At 37.7% G+C, this 15,910-nt stretch overlaps 1 protein-coding gene across 1 annotated transcript in view; it reads right to left on the reverse strand.

The window, feature by feature from the left end:
- Positions 1 to 333: 333 nt before the first annotated feature.
- The window catches only part of HHIP (hedgehog interacting protein), a 73,666-nt gene continuing 58,089 nt past the window's right edge, over positions 334 to 15,910 (reverse strand). Inside the window, exons 11-13 of the mRNA XM_005154835.3 lie at positions 15,255 to 15,336; positions 3,963 to 4,111; positions 334 to 1,684 (exon numbers count right to left, since the gene is read on the reverse strand). Of these exons, the coding sequence (XP_005154892.2) occupies positions 1,491 to 1,684; positions 3,963 to 4,111; positions 15,255 to 15,336 (425 nt within the window). The 3' untranslated portion in view covers positions 334 to 1,490. The remainder of the gene's footprint in view (positions 1,685 to 3,962; positions 4,112 to 15,254; positions 15,337 to 15,910) is intronic.

The raw sequence follows: 15,910 nt of genomic DNA on the forward strand, positions 1-15,910 counted from the left end.
AGAACCACAGAATGTGCACACTGGGGCTACTCTGCTTTCTTTTCATAGGCAAGACTTTGTAACAGCCAGGTAGTGCAAAGAAAATCTGTTAGTTGGTAAGTAGTGAGCAAAGAGACTTGCCAGTAATGCCCTAGAGCTGTAGATAAAGAGGGCACCAGTTCTGAAGATACATCTACTTAGTCTGGGAATACTTTAGAAAACCTGACTACAGCATGTACCTGTATTTATTGATACATTTACAAAGACTCAATTTCGCTTTAGCTCTTCAAGTAACATTTACATTTGAAACTGCATTTGGTGAAAATCATCATACGTTTTGTACAAGTGACATCTTACACAGCCAACACGTGCTCATGTGAGCTCTCATCCAGGGATGTTCCATTCACCATTAAATCGGCAGCAGTCTACTCATGTGTAATCTGGCCTGTCCTGTTACAGTGGGAATCACTTTATGAACACTTTTAACATATGCTGGAATTTTATTATGATTGGTTGGCAGTTGCTTTTTCCATCCGTCGTAAATGAGTACAAGTTGACACAAGGATACATTTCTAGATTAGATCCACAACACATTAAAGAGTGGGATTGCTCTTTCTTTCCCCGTCTTTCCAATTAAGTTGGTGAAAAATGTAACTTTAGTATTTTACAGGATATGGTAAAGCTGTCTCATCTAGGTGGTGTCTATATTATAAAAATAAAATAAAATAATATAAATATGTAACATGAACCCAGTGCCCATCGTTAAATAAAATATATGATAAAAAGCAGACCTTCTAGGATGACTGGTTTTGAAATATGCGAATATAATTTAATTATTAAACACTTGAAACAATCTTGATATTAAGCTGCGATAACCAGATTTTTGCATCTATGCTAGATAAAGAAATGCGTAACATTCTGTAATAGAGTTACATTGATGAAGGTGAAGGTTACAGTCTTACAATGAATTGCCTCGATAGGAATGCATTAAGGAGTTCTCAAATATTGTCTCATGATAGAGTTCAGTTCACCTTAGAAACTGTTACAACTGGATTTTATTAAGCAGCAGCTTATACAGCGGTGTTTGAAAACTGCTCTCTCATCGCCATAATCAGATAGGTACAGACATGAGATTTCTGGGATGTCAAAGAATCCATTAAGACACCACAAAAAGTCCTTTGACAGAAATGTGATTTACAGTGGAATTACTTTGTAAACTATTTCTCATGAAGAAATAAATATAAAAAAAAATTCCACTAGCCATAAAACTGCATTTGTGATAGTGCGTGCCTGTGTATGTGTGCGCATATTGGCGGTCGGTACGTCTGGGGAGATGTACAGAAATATTGACACACACACAAAGAATTTACCTGCGCATTTGTGGATATTATACTTAAATTAATAAAGGAAATCAAATCACCGGTATTTGTTGCAGGACAAGAGTCTTTTAAAAATGACAGGATTCAAAACAAATGCCCGTTGAAAGTGTAGTTTCCAAATAGTCCCAGAAACTATACAATATAGCTGGTTAGATCCAGCAAATAGGATGTCATGTCTAGGATCTGATCAAGAATACCTGCCCTTGTCACTCTTCGGATGTTTCTATCCACTTGTTCACACTGGGGGCCGAGATAGCCTTTTTTACATAAGCATTTATTAGGCCTTACACAGACACCTCCATGTCGACAGGCTGGGTCACATTTTGCTGTAGGTAAAAAACAGTAATTTTCTAGTTTGTTTAGAGCATCACAAACCAAGAATATACAGTACACATTCATTAAAGCCTTTCTAAACTTAAAGTGATAAAGCACATAAACTAAAAACAGACTGGAAAGGATGAAATACTGCAAGCTTTGAAAACATATTTTTTTAAATTTAGAATTTAAATTTAATTAATTAAAAAAAATTAATTCCTCTCTAATGGGAGAGGAAGTAATTTTGTATGTGTGAGAGGATGTCACCCAGGATAGACTGTGAAACTCAAACAGATTTTTGAAAAAGTCCAATTCCTATATTCATGCTTGATTTTGGAGTGCATGGAAGACCCAGCTCAAAAGACTTTGGGCTCCAGATGTTTATATCATTTAAAAAAAAAGACATGTAGCACATCTAGATCTTTAAACAGTGGTTGTCTAACTTATCCCATTTCTTATGCTAGCAACACAAAAAGCCCTGAAGCTGGTGAGACACTTTAGTACCTGACCATCTGCAACCTAACAAGTATTAAATCTCAGGTCAACTCCTTTGTACATGCAGAGAGTTCTGCACTACATGCTGTCCTTTGCAGAGCAGACTACAATTGACCACAGAGGTACACTCCTTTGGGTCTTGAATCACTTATGTGTGGAACAGAACTGAATTTCCTTTAGGAAGAAAAGAACCAGAGTTATCTTTAGAGATTTTTAGAGATTTTAGATTTTAGAGATTTTTAGAGATTAGACATTAGGAAGAAATTCTTTACTGTGAGGGTGGTGAAACACTGGAACATCTTTCCCAGAGAAGATGTGGCTGCCCCATCCCTGTAAGTGTTGCGTGGGATACAGTCTGTAGCTTTCTTGTACATTGCATTTATTAAATCATCATTGTGTTTATTAAACCATCTATCATAGAGCTGTAATTTTTTAAACAAGCCAGATTACTCAAGACCCATTTATGGTCACCCTGGAGATCTTTTTTACTTTTAAGTTCCACTTGAACAGGGGTTGTAGAATGAGCCTCATTCTCTAAATGTAGGAAACCTCTGACTGACAAGTGGGGACAACCGAAGTTGCACTATTTGATCAGATTACCTCATCCATTGCTTTTGTTGCACGGTTGCATGATGGTCAACTCATGAATCTTGCCAGTACGATATATCATGGGTGATTAAATTAATTTCATTTAATTTAATTCCAAAGTCACTCCTGCTCATCACTAAAAACCAGGAGATTGCTGAAATTTACTCTCCAGGATATAGGGACCTCATAGCTGATCCTGCTTCAGCAGGGTTCTCCTGAGTGCCCTTCCAATCTGAATTATTCCTGGTCCATCATTTGAACCTTGCTTTGTCTTACTCTGTGATTCTTTTACACTTGAGTTCTACTGCCACTACATTAACCGTATCTCTTTGCATAGGCATTGGTATAAACTCACTGGGCAAACATGCTCAGTCAGAAGACTGCAGTAGTACACTAATAGCACCTTCTGGTACCCAGGCTCGCTCTGGAAGACCTGCATAGGCCAGAATTATACAGCTCAGACATAACCACAGCCTCTGTGAGACAGTGATAGGACAGCTTTGGCACTGCATGTTCATTCATCTCACCCCTTTGGTGTCATATCCAACACCTAGTTTGATTACAGTCACTTTTTCAAGTAAGTGACTTTTAAAAGTTACACTATGGCAACAAGGTAGGCCTTAATAAAAGCATTGTGATGAATAATAGATTACAGTAATGTTCTGGTTATTAGCTGCTTTGTGATAATTTCTGCACAGAATTCTCATTAATAAACTAGAGCGATTTTATTCTGTAGTATCAGAAGTAAGGATGTACCAAAACTAAAGTATTGACATTACCTTAGCAAAGTGTAAAATATGCAACAGTGACCTGAAGGTCTGATTTGTCATCTTTCCTGACAAGGGACTCCTGTATGCCACTGACAATGATAATACTGCAGGTGAAAGCTTAGCATCCAAACAGGGAACGCATATTGATTGCATTTCCTTTCATTGTACAGTCTTGGTGAAAAAAATAATAATTTTGTCTGTCATATTTATGCTATTAATTGCATTCTATAATGGTTCACACTGCATTAAATATTTTAACTGTGGCACTCATCCAAACTTACAGTTCTACAACTCATGAGATTAGTACCTCCTTGTCATTGCCTTAGAACTGATGGTCAGTGACATATATTGGAAATTTCTCTCAGCAAATAATTAAAAGCAATTTATAACATATCATGGGTTTTTTTCACTTATTGCTATGAATCTGTATACACACCAGTTCTGCAGAATTCTCCTTCCCAGCCTTGATTGCAGCAGCATTTTCCTGTGGGAGTGCAGTGCCCGTTTCGACAATGCCTTGAGCATTCAGATGTCAGTATCTGTGCAGGCTGAGCTGTTCTTTTGCATTCTTCAGGGACTAAAGGCCTGGAAAAAAAAATGAACCAGTTAAAAGTTGGGGTCAATTAGAAAGGCTTTGGGGTTGTTATTACAGGCCTGAGTCTCTTTTATTGTACTATCAGTGGGAGAAATCTGTTCCAAGGTATTGCTTTTTTTCTCAAGAACACTTGGAAATGTAGACATAACATGTTACATTAAAGAACAGTACAGTGTGATTTTCTGTTCTTTCCTATAACTGCCTTCAGAGATCTACAAGATGAGATAATAGTGCTTGAGAATTCTTCAAGCATAAACCTGGCAAACAAACTTCCTGAAGACCTTATCACAGGCAGCATATATCTCTGGATAATATCATCATTAGACATGCTAAATTCTACTGATTGTGTGCAATTTCTTCAGCGAACGCAAGTAGTCATATAATTCAGTCCAGAATCTGATGGTGTCTTTTTGCTTTTCTTGCTGATTTATATTTCTGTTTGTATCTCAGGAAGAGTAATCTGAACAGCAAGTTTTATGTCACACATTATGGCATGCATAATACTTTGCAAATGTATTACCTCTGTCTATGGATTCAGTTTGACACGGCAGATATTTAATTTCCATATTGTCATGAAATCATATTTGCATTATGCATTCTGGATGCTTACTGAAGCATCTGAACATCAGGAAAGACTCTTTCACTACTGGCACAGGTTACCCAGAGAGGTTGTGGAGTCTCCATCCTTGGAGATACTCAGAAACTGCCTGGACATGGTCCTGAACAACTGGCTCTAGGTGGTTCTGCTTGAGCACAGGTGTTGGGCCAGGTACCCCCCAGAGGTCTCTTTCAGCCTCAACCATTCCGTGGGTGCTTCTGTGAAATGCATATATGAAGGAAATTGTAGTTCAGTTGACAAAATATTTCTGATACTGTTTTCTCCTGGGCTTCTTGGTATCAAGTCTTACATGATGCAATTTTTTTATGTCAACGTCTACAAAATATTTTGGATATCCAGCCTTTTTTATTTGCAAAAGCACAACATTATCTTCCTTAACAATGTAGCAACTGTAGTGTTCCTTCTGTAGTGTTAAGTGTGTAAAACACTCAAGTGTTTTATCCTAAGCATGCTCTAACTGTTGATAAGACCTCCAATGCTTTTTAGATGTTAATTGTTTGGAGTTTTTTCTTTTTAATTTAGCTGTATATCATAATATTGGCCACTTATTTGCTGTCTGAGTTCAGCAGCTAGAGACTGATAGGATCATCACAAGCCTACAGGCTCATGGTAGAGGTACCTTATTTTGTCTCTGCTGTAGGTTTGATTGTGCAGGAGTAAGTTTTGAAAAGAACATCAGGATCTCATAAGAGATCTAAACAAGTAATTGAATGGGAGCATCATGGCAAATGAAGTTAATTAGTGACAAATACAAGATTTTTTTATTCTCAAGCAAATAATCTGAACTACTGCCATACATTCCTGAGCTTGAAATTTGCAGGACAAAGATTTTAATAATTTCGTGGAGAGCTCAGTGAAACCATGGCTAAGTGTCCAGCTAGAATCTAAACAAACCAAAGCAAAATTGGTCATGTTTGACCAACCTTACAGCCTTCTATGAGGAAGTAACTAGGTTGAGGGATGATGGTAGAGTGGTAGATGTGTTTTTTCTTGATATCAGTAAGGCATTTGATACTGTCTTCCACAGCATCCTCATAGATAAGCTAAGGAAGTGTGGGCTTGATGATCAGGTAGTGAGGTGGATCAAGAACTGGTTGAAAGGAAGGCAGAGAGTTGTGGTCAATGGGGCAGAATCTAGCTGGAGGTCTGTGACCAGTGGAGTCCCTCAGGGGTCAGTGCTGGGACCAGTGCTGTTTAATATTTTCATCAACAACCTGGATGAGGGAACTGAGTGTACCCTCAGCAAGTTTGCTGAGGACACTAAACTGGGAGGAGTGGCTGACACACCAGAAGGCTGTGCTGCCATTCAGCGAGACCTGGACAGGCTGGAGAGTTGGGCAGGGAGAAACTTGATGAAATTCAACAAGGGCAAGTGTAGAGTCTTGCATGTGGGGAAGAACAACCCCATGTACCAGTACAGGTTGGGGGCTGACCTGCTGGAAAGGAGTGAAGGGGAAAGGGACCTGGGGGTCCTGGTGGATAGGAGGATGACCATGAACCAGCAATGTGCCCTTGTGGCCAAGAAGGCAAATGGCATCCTAGGATGCATTAGAAAGGGGGTGGTTAGTAGGGCAAGAGAGGTTCTCCTCCTCCTCTACTCTGCCTTGGTGAGGCCACATCTGGAATACTGCGTCCAGTTCTGGGCCCCTCAGCTCAAGAAGGACAGGGAATTGCTTGAAAGAGTCCAGCGCAGAGACACAAAGATGATGAAGGGAGTGGAACACCTGCCTTATGAGGAGAGGCTGAGGGAGCTGGGGCTCTTTAGCCTGGAGGAGACTGAGGGGTGACCTCATCAGTGTTTACAAATATGTAAAGCGTGGGTGTCAGGATGATGGAGCTAGGCTTTTTTCAGTGATATCCAGTGATAGGACAAGCGGCAGTGGGTGTAAACTGGAGCATAGGAGGTTCCATGTGAACATCAGGAAGAACTTCTTTACTGTAAGAGTGACAGAGCACTGGAACAGGTTGCCCAGGGGGGTTGTGGAGTCTCCTGCGTTGGAGATATTCAAGGCCTGCCTGGACAAGTTCCTGTGTTATGTACCCTAGGTTACCCTGCTCTTGCAGGGGGGTTGGACTGGATGATCTTTTGAGGTCCCTTCCAACCATCGGGATTCTGGGTTTGAGACAGAAATAGAATAGAAAATAACATTGTTCATTATACTGACATCAGTATTAAACCCCCAATTATTAAAGATAGCTGGTACAGCAGCTGATGCACTGATTATCCTGTCAAATATTAAAATCCTAGACTGATAATTCTATGGGGAGAAAAGCATAGTCTTTGAAGTCTGAAGACGGTGTATAATGGAGGTGTGGAAAATAGTGACAGAAAAAGACAAGGGAAATTGGGCATTCTTGCCATTTCAACATCATAAGAAATATTGAGGGAAAAAAAATAAGCTAAAGAAAACAAAATTGTCTAGTTGAACTCATGGCTTGTAAGATACCAATGAAGCCTGTAAGATACCAATGAAGCCCATGTTCTAGTAGGGCTTTACAAAGATTTTTCTATGCACAAAGGGGCCATTCAAAGTAATATTAGATAGAATAAAAATAATTTTAAAGTAAAATAAGTGCTCATACCTAATGTTATAGAAGTCCCTAACTAGCTGACTGGGCTTATATTCTCCTCCACCCACCCATTTTGGCACGCAGCATGTAAATGGTGCATTACCGGGTTTCTTGCATTTGTCTATGAAATATAGTAGTAGAGTACAGGCTACCTAGTTTGCTTCACTGTAGTAGCACTTTCTCTGCTGAGTCTTAACTGCTACCATGACTATTTAAACATCCATACAGAATAACTGGTTCCCCAAAGATGTTAACGACAGAAGAATGTGTAGATGCATCTTTAGTGTAGCAAAATTTCAAAAGCATTTCTGAAAATGAGACTTAAGGTCCTGTATTATTTACGGGGTTTGAAACATTTTGACACATTTCATGCAGCATATTTGAAACCCTTTCAGGTTTTATGTTTACGTATTTCCACAGCTGTCTTTTAAATATAATGCATTAGGTTTTTTGACTTGTAAGGAATTCCAGTTCTGTAGTAATGGTTAAGAAAGTTCCTACACTTAAAATTTGTGAGATTCACAGGCAGTACTCTTTTAGAAACAGTTCTACAAAATGATATGATTTTCAGTGGAGATTTGTTCAGATATAAAAAGATCTTTCTTCTCATTCCTACCTCTGGAAAAAAAAAATTAAAAATTTAAATTTGAAGTGATTTCTTTACAGCCAGCTTCATAGGAGACAACATTCTTTCTTCATCTGTCTCTGTTAAAGCCCATTTCTTTCAAGTTATTTTAAATGGGAACCTTTTTCTTGCTCAGAAACAAGTACAGTACTGTGTTTAGCAGGAAGCATAACCTCAGGCTCCTGAAGCATCTCTTGGAAGAGAGCTTCAGTGGCGTATCTTTAGCAAAGAATGAACTCATGAGTCACACAGATATTTTATTTGTAAAGATAATAATTTATTTTATGAATATTGGTATAGTATTTATCTATGATAGTGTTGGAATATATGGTTCTTTTATTATTTGTATTTAAGTAAGGAGGTAGAAAGAATACTTTTTGTATCCAGCCAAGCATGGCTGGTCACTTTCATGATTTGAAGTTTTCTAGTGCTCTTGGTACTTGTGAATATAACCTTGCCCCTTTTATTCTACCATCAATCAATAATTTGCTCTAATCATCCTTAGACAATATTTATTAATGGTGGGGTGGAGTAGATACAAAGATGGAAAAAATTCTGGTTGGCAGAGCGCCTTAGGAAAAGAGGAATACAAATGCAGCTGCAGCAGAATCCTTGTGTGTGAGAAGAATTACTGGCTTTCCTTGGTTGTACTATGGGAAAAGCCACACTTCTCTTTCAGGATTTGAATGCTGTTATGGTACCAATATGTATCAAGACAAAGTTTTTTGCCCCACAGTACTTGCACTTTGCATTCCTAAGGTTTTAAAGGGGTGGAAATTTTCAAGCTTGGCATAAGTTGAACTGAATCTCACAAAGATAATGTAAGTCTTCAAACTGACTGTTGGGATCTGATCTTTCCAGCACTTAGACAAACCTATGGTTTTGTTTATATAACTAGTGCTTCGCTCTGTCTCCTGATGTGGAAAATGGAGGGGAATAGATGGAGCCACGTTGTGGGCTGGAGAGAATTTTTTTCTTGTCTCCCTCAATCTATAAAACTCAAAAGGGCTTGATTACTCTTACAGTAAGCACTACTTGGTCCGCAGAAAGTCAGCCAAAAATGTAGCTGATAATGACTATTTATATGGTCTGTACAATTCTAGTTATCTTAAAGAGCTGTTCATATATACAGTACAGTACAGTATATCTTGCTTGTTAAAACATGCTTTCATGAAACTGTATAACAACTCTAAATGTATGGAACATGGAGGAAAAGTTGTACTGGGGGCTGGGGCCCTCTCTGGGTCCCTTTGCTGATGAGTGCAGTGAGCTGGGAATTCTTGGCTGTGGGATGTGTGAAATATTTTTTGCTGCATTACTGTAGCTAGTGTGAGAAAGTAGCTTCTACCGCTAGTTTAAATGCACATAAAAGTCTAACATGCTTTAGTAGATTAAAACTCATGCTGGAACTGCTTAGGATTTCATGCTTTTCCTTAGTGCATCTCTTCACAATTCCACTAAATGCACAGAGTGATTCAGTTGCTATATGTGCTTGCCTGTAACTCAGACATACATAAATCAATGCAAATGGAGGGTCAAATTCAGCAGTAATACAATGGTACTGAAAACAATTCCGCCTTCGTGCCTTTGACACAATATCAAAAATCTCCTTTTCTCCTAGTAAAGTGAGAAAAACCCAAACAAAACTCCTAGATGTTCACAATCAAAGAAGAGACATAGCCATAGAAATCCTGATTGTGATAAAAACATAAGGAAAGAATGTTATGCTCCAGTTAACTGCTCACAGGATATTAGGTGTAAGAAGGATGCTTAAGTATACCACCAAAATTTGTGCACTAGTTGTTTGGGTTTTTCCTTTATAAGAGAAAATATCAAGAAAAAATAATTTTGTTTCACTGCTTGTCACAGACTAAATTTACTACTTGTCATAGAATAAATATAGCATCTCTTCAGGTACAGCTTCTAAAATTAAAAAGTATACCTTTAGCCCTGGGAGAGATGCCAAAAGCTCGTTACTTGTCTCCAGATTTACTACATGGGAATAATGTGGAAAAAACTCATGGCTTTTAAGATTTAAACTCAGCAGCATATCAAATTTATTCTTATATGGTATACTTGTTCATGACCTCTAGTCTTAAGAAATTCTGTCATGTTTGAAAACTAGTCCCTAGTGAAGCCTGTATCAATGTTAATAGCTAAGAGGTCAATGCAACTGCTAAACAGTTTGTATTACTGTCAGGGTGGTCATGAAAACAACACCTGCTGCATGAGCACTTGGCAGCTGGGTCAACAGGCACTGTGGGAATTTATCAATTTAGGGGGCCACTTGCATAACACTTTGACTGATGAATTGGGAAAGACTGGCTTACTGGGCTAAAGCTGCTCTATTATGTGTGACTTTCTTTAGGATGGCAGAGGCTTCCTGCAGGCTCCAGAAAATAAGCAAAAGATAAACTGAGCTGTTTTTTCCTTATAAAGCGATAAAAAGTGAGAACTCCTTAATAGCCAATCCTAGAAAGACTAAAAAAGAAAGCGAGAAAAAAAAATCCCAAACCAAAACAAAAACTTTTACAGTCAGTGAGCTGTGATGTGATTGAAAAAAATCCTTAGGTTTTTCCATTGTGGTTACAAAGGAGTTTTTGTGAAGTACTTCTGTAAAGTGAAACTCTCTAGACTGGTATTCGCAAAAAGCTCTAATTTCTCTTTAGTGTCTCTTATGGGAATGGTAACTGCATGTGGGTAGGTAAATGAGATAAGAATTTTGCATGCTCCGGCTAAACTAAACATCATTAGACATTAATTCTGGCTTGCCATTCCCTCAAATGACTTAAGGGATAGTAACTTTCTGAACAGAAAGAAATCATATGGCCCACCTGGGTTGGTGAGAGCACTCACCAACAGAATTGGCTCACTCTACAGAGAGTTTCCAGTAGTAGCTTCAGAGTGTATCCATAACCCATCAGACCTGAGTATCTTGATGCAGATTAGTCTTAATACCGTATGTTTCTATGTTTACATTTCCATAGTAATTAAAGCCTTGAAGAGGGCTACGCTTTCATAAATGCTATTCTTCTCTCATACCATCAAACACTCTAGACTCATACTAAAAAATAAAACAGTGTTTTTGTAAAGAGCCCGAACAGTGTCAAAATGAGGTACAACCTAGATACTGTCCCTTAGCGTCTGAAATCAGTCTGTTTGGAAATACTCTCTGATAGCAGAAATCCCAGAAGGTGATGATGGAAAGGATGATAAGTGGAATTGCATACTCTCAGGGGGCATGAAAGAAGAGTGAGGTGGTTTGAATCAAATTCAAGTTCCAATCCAATGGAAAGCAGCTATTCTGGCTGATGATATGAAACACTGAAATCCAGATCTGTAAGGTGTTAGAAGGAGAGGAAGAGGAAATCTTAAGTGTTCAAGGACACTTAAGCTCTTCCCTCTTTCATAAAAATCACCTGCTGGCTCCAGTGAGCCATCCCGAGCAAAAGAATTATTCCCTTTGGAATCACCGTATCAGCAGTGGCAAACAAAACTTCACAAAACTATACAGTGCTATAAACTTTTCTAAGTTAAGTTTCAGGTGTTAGATGGAAATCTTCTGCATTGTCCATCAGTTTGAAAACTCTTCTCTGATCCTTTAATTTTTTCTAGAATTTGCCTGCAGATAAAAGTGATCATAATATAAGTATTCTAAAAGAAGGCTCACAAAGCCACATTATGGCTGTTCTGCCACCTTCCAAAGTTTATTTTTTTTACTTCTTGGTCCGTCCCTCTCTATGGTTTTCAAAGAACAGCTGGTAATAATGTTTGAAGTACAGCTGATATGAACCTATCAACAGATCTTTCTTATTTAAATACACATTTTTAATACTGTCAACAGCTGATTTTCTCCTCTTGTCAAGGTTTTATTTTCTAATGAGTTCATCTCCTGTTTTCTCCATTATTGACTAACTGTAATACTTGGAACTATACACATTTTCTACACCACTGTTTACCTAGTTATTTTTCCTATGCATTCATCAGTGTGTTTTTGATTTATATAATTAGGTATTTGTAGAAACAGAAAGCCAGATAGAAAAATGATACACCAGAAAGTAGAAATATAGAAAATAAAAAAGTTTTCTTTTTTGGTCACAAAGACAATTTATAAAGTGCTAGTAGTTGCACTGATCTTCAGGACATGAGCAGCTCTTCCGTTTAGGTGAGGATTATGTAAGTCTTTCTCCCTGTGTTTTTTCATGAGTTCCTAACCCTGGAAAGCAGTTTACTTGTGATAACTTTTTTTTATAATCATCAAAGAATAGATATATTTTTCAGAGACACAGTTTTAACTTAAGAAATTCTTCTTTTGTCTGCTAGTTTAACTAATTTACCTAAAGCTGGTCTTCAAGCGTTTGTAATTCTTAGGGTTTCTTGCATCTTCTCCAGTCTCAAAGCTAACTATACTATTACCTATCCTCTTCACTCTACTTAATTTTGGTAATAGGTAGTAAATGTGCATTTTGCAGCATCTTACATACTTGGTTTTAACATTCAATTTAACTTTCATGTTTCTGATTTATCCATTCATTGTCTAAAAGCTCCAAAGTACCAATGTATTATTTTAAGAACCTTGTTACCATGAGAAGGATTATTTAATTCTGTGCTTTTGAGGGGAAGCTATCTAGTTATTGACATTAAGTATTCGGAAGACCCGAACAAAAGTTTCCTGTAGTAACTTGAATTCTATGTTTCAAAGTGCCTTGATGATGGAAGGATTCAGAACCTCTGTGTTGATCATATTTATCAATTTGTTATATATCACCTCAGCTTAACACTTCATTTTTGTTACATGTGAAGGGTTTTCTTAGCAAGCAATGAATTTCTAAGATGTGACAAACCAGTATCTTGATGACTTTATTTATACCTTATGCTCAGAGCCCACTTGTAGCATATTTATTTTGTGCTCTAGAGAGCTTACTAGGGTTTATACCTGTGTTTGGTATATTTGTATGGCACATACCATGAGAAAGACATGAAGGAGCAACAATATTAGTATGCAAAAAATATCAGCGCATAAATAATGGTATTTTGTTAACAAAGGATTATATGAACATTTGCCAATGCCATGGAATATTAAAATTGTTTACATGTGTAATGTGAAATTAGCATGAAATGGTAAATAGAGCTGCAATGCTCTTTTGTGGAAGTAGCTATCTATCTTTTAAAAGCCTGCATTGGTGTGAGCCTGAAAAACAACAAAACTCAAAACTTTGCCTGAATGCAAATTATCTCATGTTTCTAAAAAGTGTTACCAAAAGCTACGTCCCTTTGCCGCAGTCTGTTTAATTTCAACTGTGTGCCAATTTACCAAAGTATTTTATAGTTTTCTGGTTACTTTCATCAGTAACCAAACACAGTCTTGACCCTTTTCCATGCATGAAAACAGCCAACCGTGAGCACAGCAATGGGAGGTCTGGCCTTTCAGGTATGTCAGTTGAAGACCACCCTACTGGAAGAGGTAACAAGAACAAAAAGCTGAGGTCAAACAAGGCAGCCCCATGTAATTAGATACTAATAGTGGATTTAGGGTGTAAAATTCACTTAAAACCATACACCAACAGACTAAACAATCCCAGAAAGAATGGCAAGTTTTGTTCAAAAAAAATGTTTTTAATACCAGAAAGCATAAATAAAACACACGTACTAACCTTGACTGACAGACTGCACTAACCTGCAAGTAACATCTGCTTCCAAATGACTTGCTGTAGGTTTGGGATAGTATAATTATAGAACACTGAAACTCTACTGTAACTTACAATACAGTGTGCATCTTGTTTCACATATTTATTATTTTCTTGTCCCAGTAACACTTTTTAGAATTTAAATTCTTACAGGAAAATAGATTTCTCTCTGAAGCAGTCAATAGCAAACCCAAAAATGTGAGTCTAACTCTACCTGATGCTAATGAGAGAAAGTGCTGACATAGATACTGCACAGGCAATTGCTTTTTCAGGGTATGGTAAAGTCAAAGTAACTAATATGACAAACTTCATTTCTGTTGGCTGCTTCATTTTGTGTTTATTTCTGATGCTTTTGCAGGATGGATGTGGTACCTTTACATGCTACAGAATTGGTCTGATAGAGCAGAAAGATCCACCAGGAAGAAAATGGTATTTCTCCAGCGAAAGTGAGTGTCTACTAGTCATCTGCTCTTATTGTTGCTGGGGCCCCTGGGTCATATTGGAAACTGGCTTTTTAGCAGTCTTTCCATATCCCTTAATATTTTAGTAGCTCTAGCTGCTCTGCAAAGATCGTATCTCAAGAAAGTCTGGTTTGATAATTTTCATTTATCCTCATTTTACAACTAGTAAATTAGTCTGAATAGTTAAGCTAATCATATTAACTCCATGTCTCATAAGTCACTTGAGTGGGATTTATAAGCCTTTTGGAAATGATGCTTTAACAACTGTTAAAGAATTTAATATATTTTTGGCACACAGTCCAAGAGGAGAAGGTTTCATTCCTTTATACTCCAAACCTTCTCAGGGAAAGACAGGTAAATGCATGGATATGGAAAGATGCTGAAAACTTTTAAGCAGTGACAGTTCACACCAACTGAGGATTCAGTTCTCTGTATTATTCTCCACTGGTGGTATCTCCTATACAACTAAAGAGATGTTTGGGACAGACTGTATTTTTCCCTTAGCAATGTCCCTATGGCAAAACTGAAACTGAGGAAGTGAGACGAGCACTACCTGGGGATGGCTTGTCTGATGACTAGTACTGTGAAACTATTTTCTGTCATAGCTTTTCAGTACACAGAGTAGGTATTGTCAGCCAGTACTAACCTTTTGAGCCAGCTCCCATTGTGCGCTGTCGTACCACAGTGGCAGGTAAGGAAGTAGTAGTGCTGGGGAGAATTCTAGCATCTGCCTTCCATTGATGCTGCTTAGCCTCTGTGGTACCTACAAGTCAGTTGCTGTAGAACTGCCAGGAGCATGTTTTACCTGTGCTGGTCCACATGGTTCCACATTAAATATGTCTACTTTTCTATGAAAGCATGCAAAAAATGTGAATCTAGGTGGGAAATGGGCAGCATTTAGGATAATGATTAAGAGTAAAAATTTCCAGAAGTTACTGTTGGTTACACCTCTGTTCTTCTGACATTCACTGTCTCTGAGACAGTGGTTACTTTTAGTGAATCTGTTCTTCTTCCTGATGATGGTGCATTTGCTTTTAAGAAGCCTCCTGCATAGAGATTTTCTTTTCTTACTGAATGTCAATATTGCATAATTCAGCTACATGTAAAGAACTACATTTACGTTTTGTTTTCTAACCTGTTGAAGGAAAGACTGATTTTAGTGATGCTCACCTTTTTGGGTCAATGATCTTGTAGAGTTTCCCGCTGTGAGGCTGTGTCATGCTTTTACTGCTTGATAATATGTAAATCTCACCTGTTAAAAAGAAACCAGTGCAATAAATTAGTTCTTTCCTAAGACGTCAAATAAAAGACTTTTATGGTCTAGCTGTATTTGCACAATGAGATTAAAAACAACTTCAGAAGAAACACTCATCACTGAAATACACAACAATCTTGCTATTTGGAAATTCAAAATAGCACTTTCCCAATTTGATGCTAAAATGTGAGAAGCATTTTATCATGAATGTGTTCTGTTTCATATTTATAGAATTGGTTAAAAAAATAAAATTAGGAAGGGACAAAAGGGGGATCAGTCTGCTCATGCAATATCTTTGCCTCTTAAATGTGTAATGTTGAGAACAAAAGCCAGTATGTGACATATTGTGTCATAGTGAGGAATAAATTTCACAGAATGCAAGAGACAGTAAGGATCTTTTCCCCTTCCAACAACCCATTCTCTTCTTGGTTCTTCTTACAAGGCTGCAAAGGGGTAGCTGAAAGCAGCATAGACATCTTTGGCAAAGGAAAGATAGCCTTTAGATTCCTTCATTTTAGACATTAACTATGCTTTTGAATAAGTTTTTGAACAGTTCAGCAGGCATTACTGA

The sequence above is a fragment of the Melopsittacus undulatus genome, chromosome 7, assembly GCF_012275295.1.
Source record: "Melopsittacus undulatus isolate bMelUnd1 chromosome 7, bMelUnd1.mat.Z, whole genome shotgun sequence".
Lineage (NCBI taxonomy): Eukaryota > Metazoa > Chordata > Aves > Psittaciformes > Psittaculidae > Melopsittacus > Melopsittacus undulatus.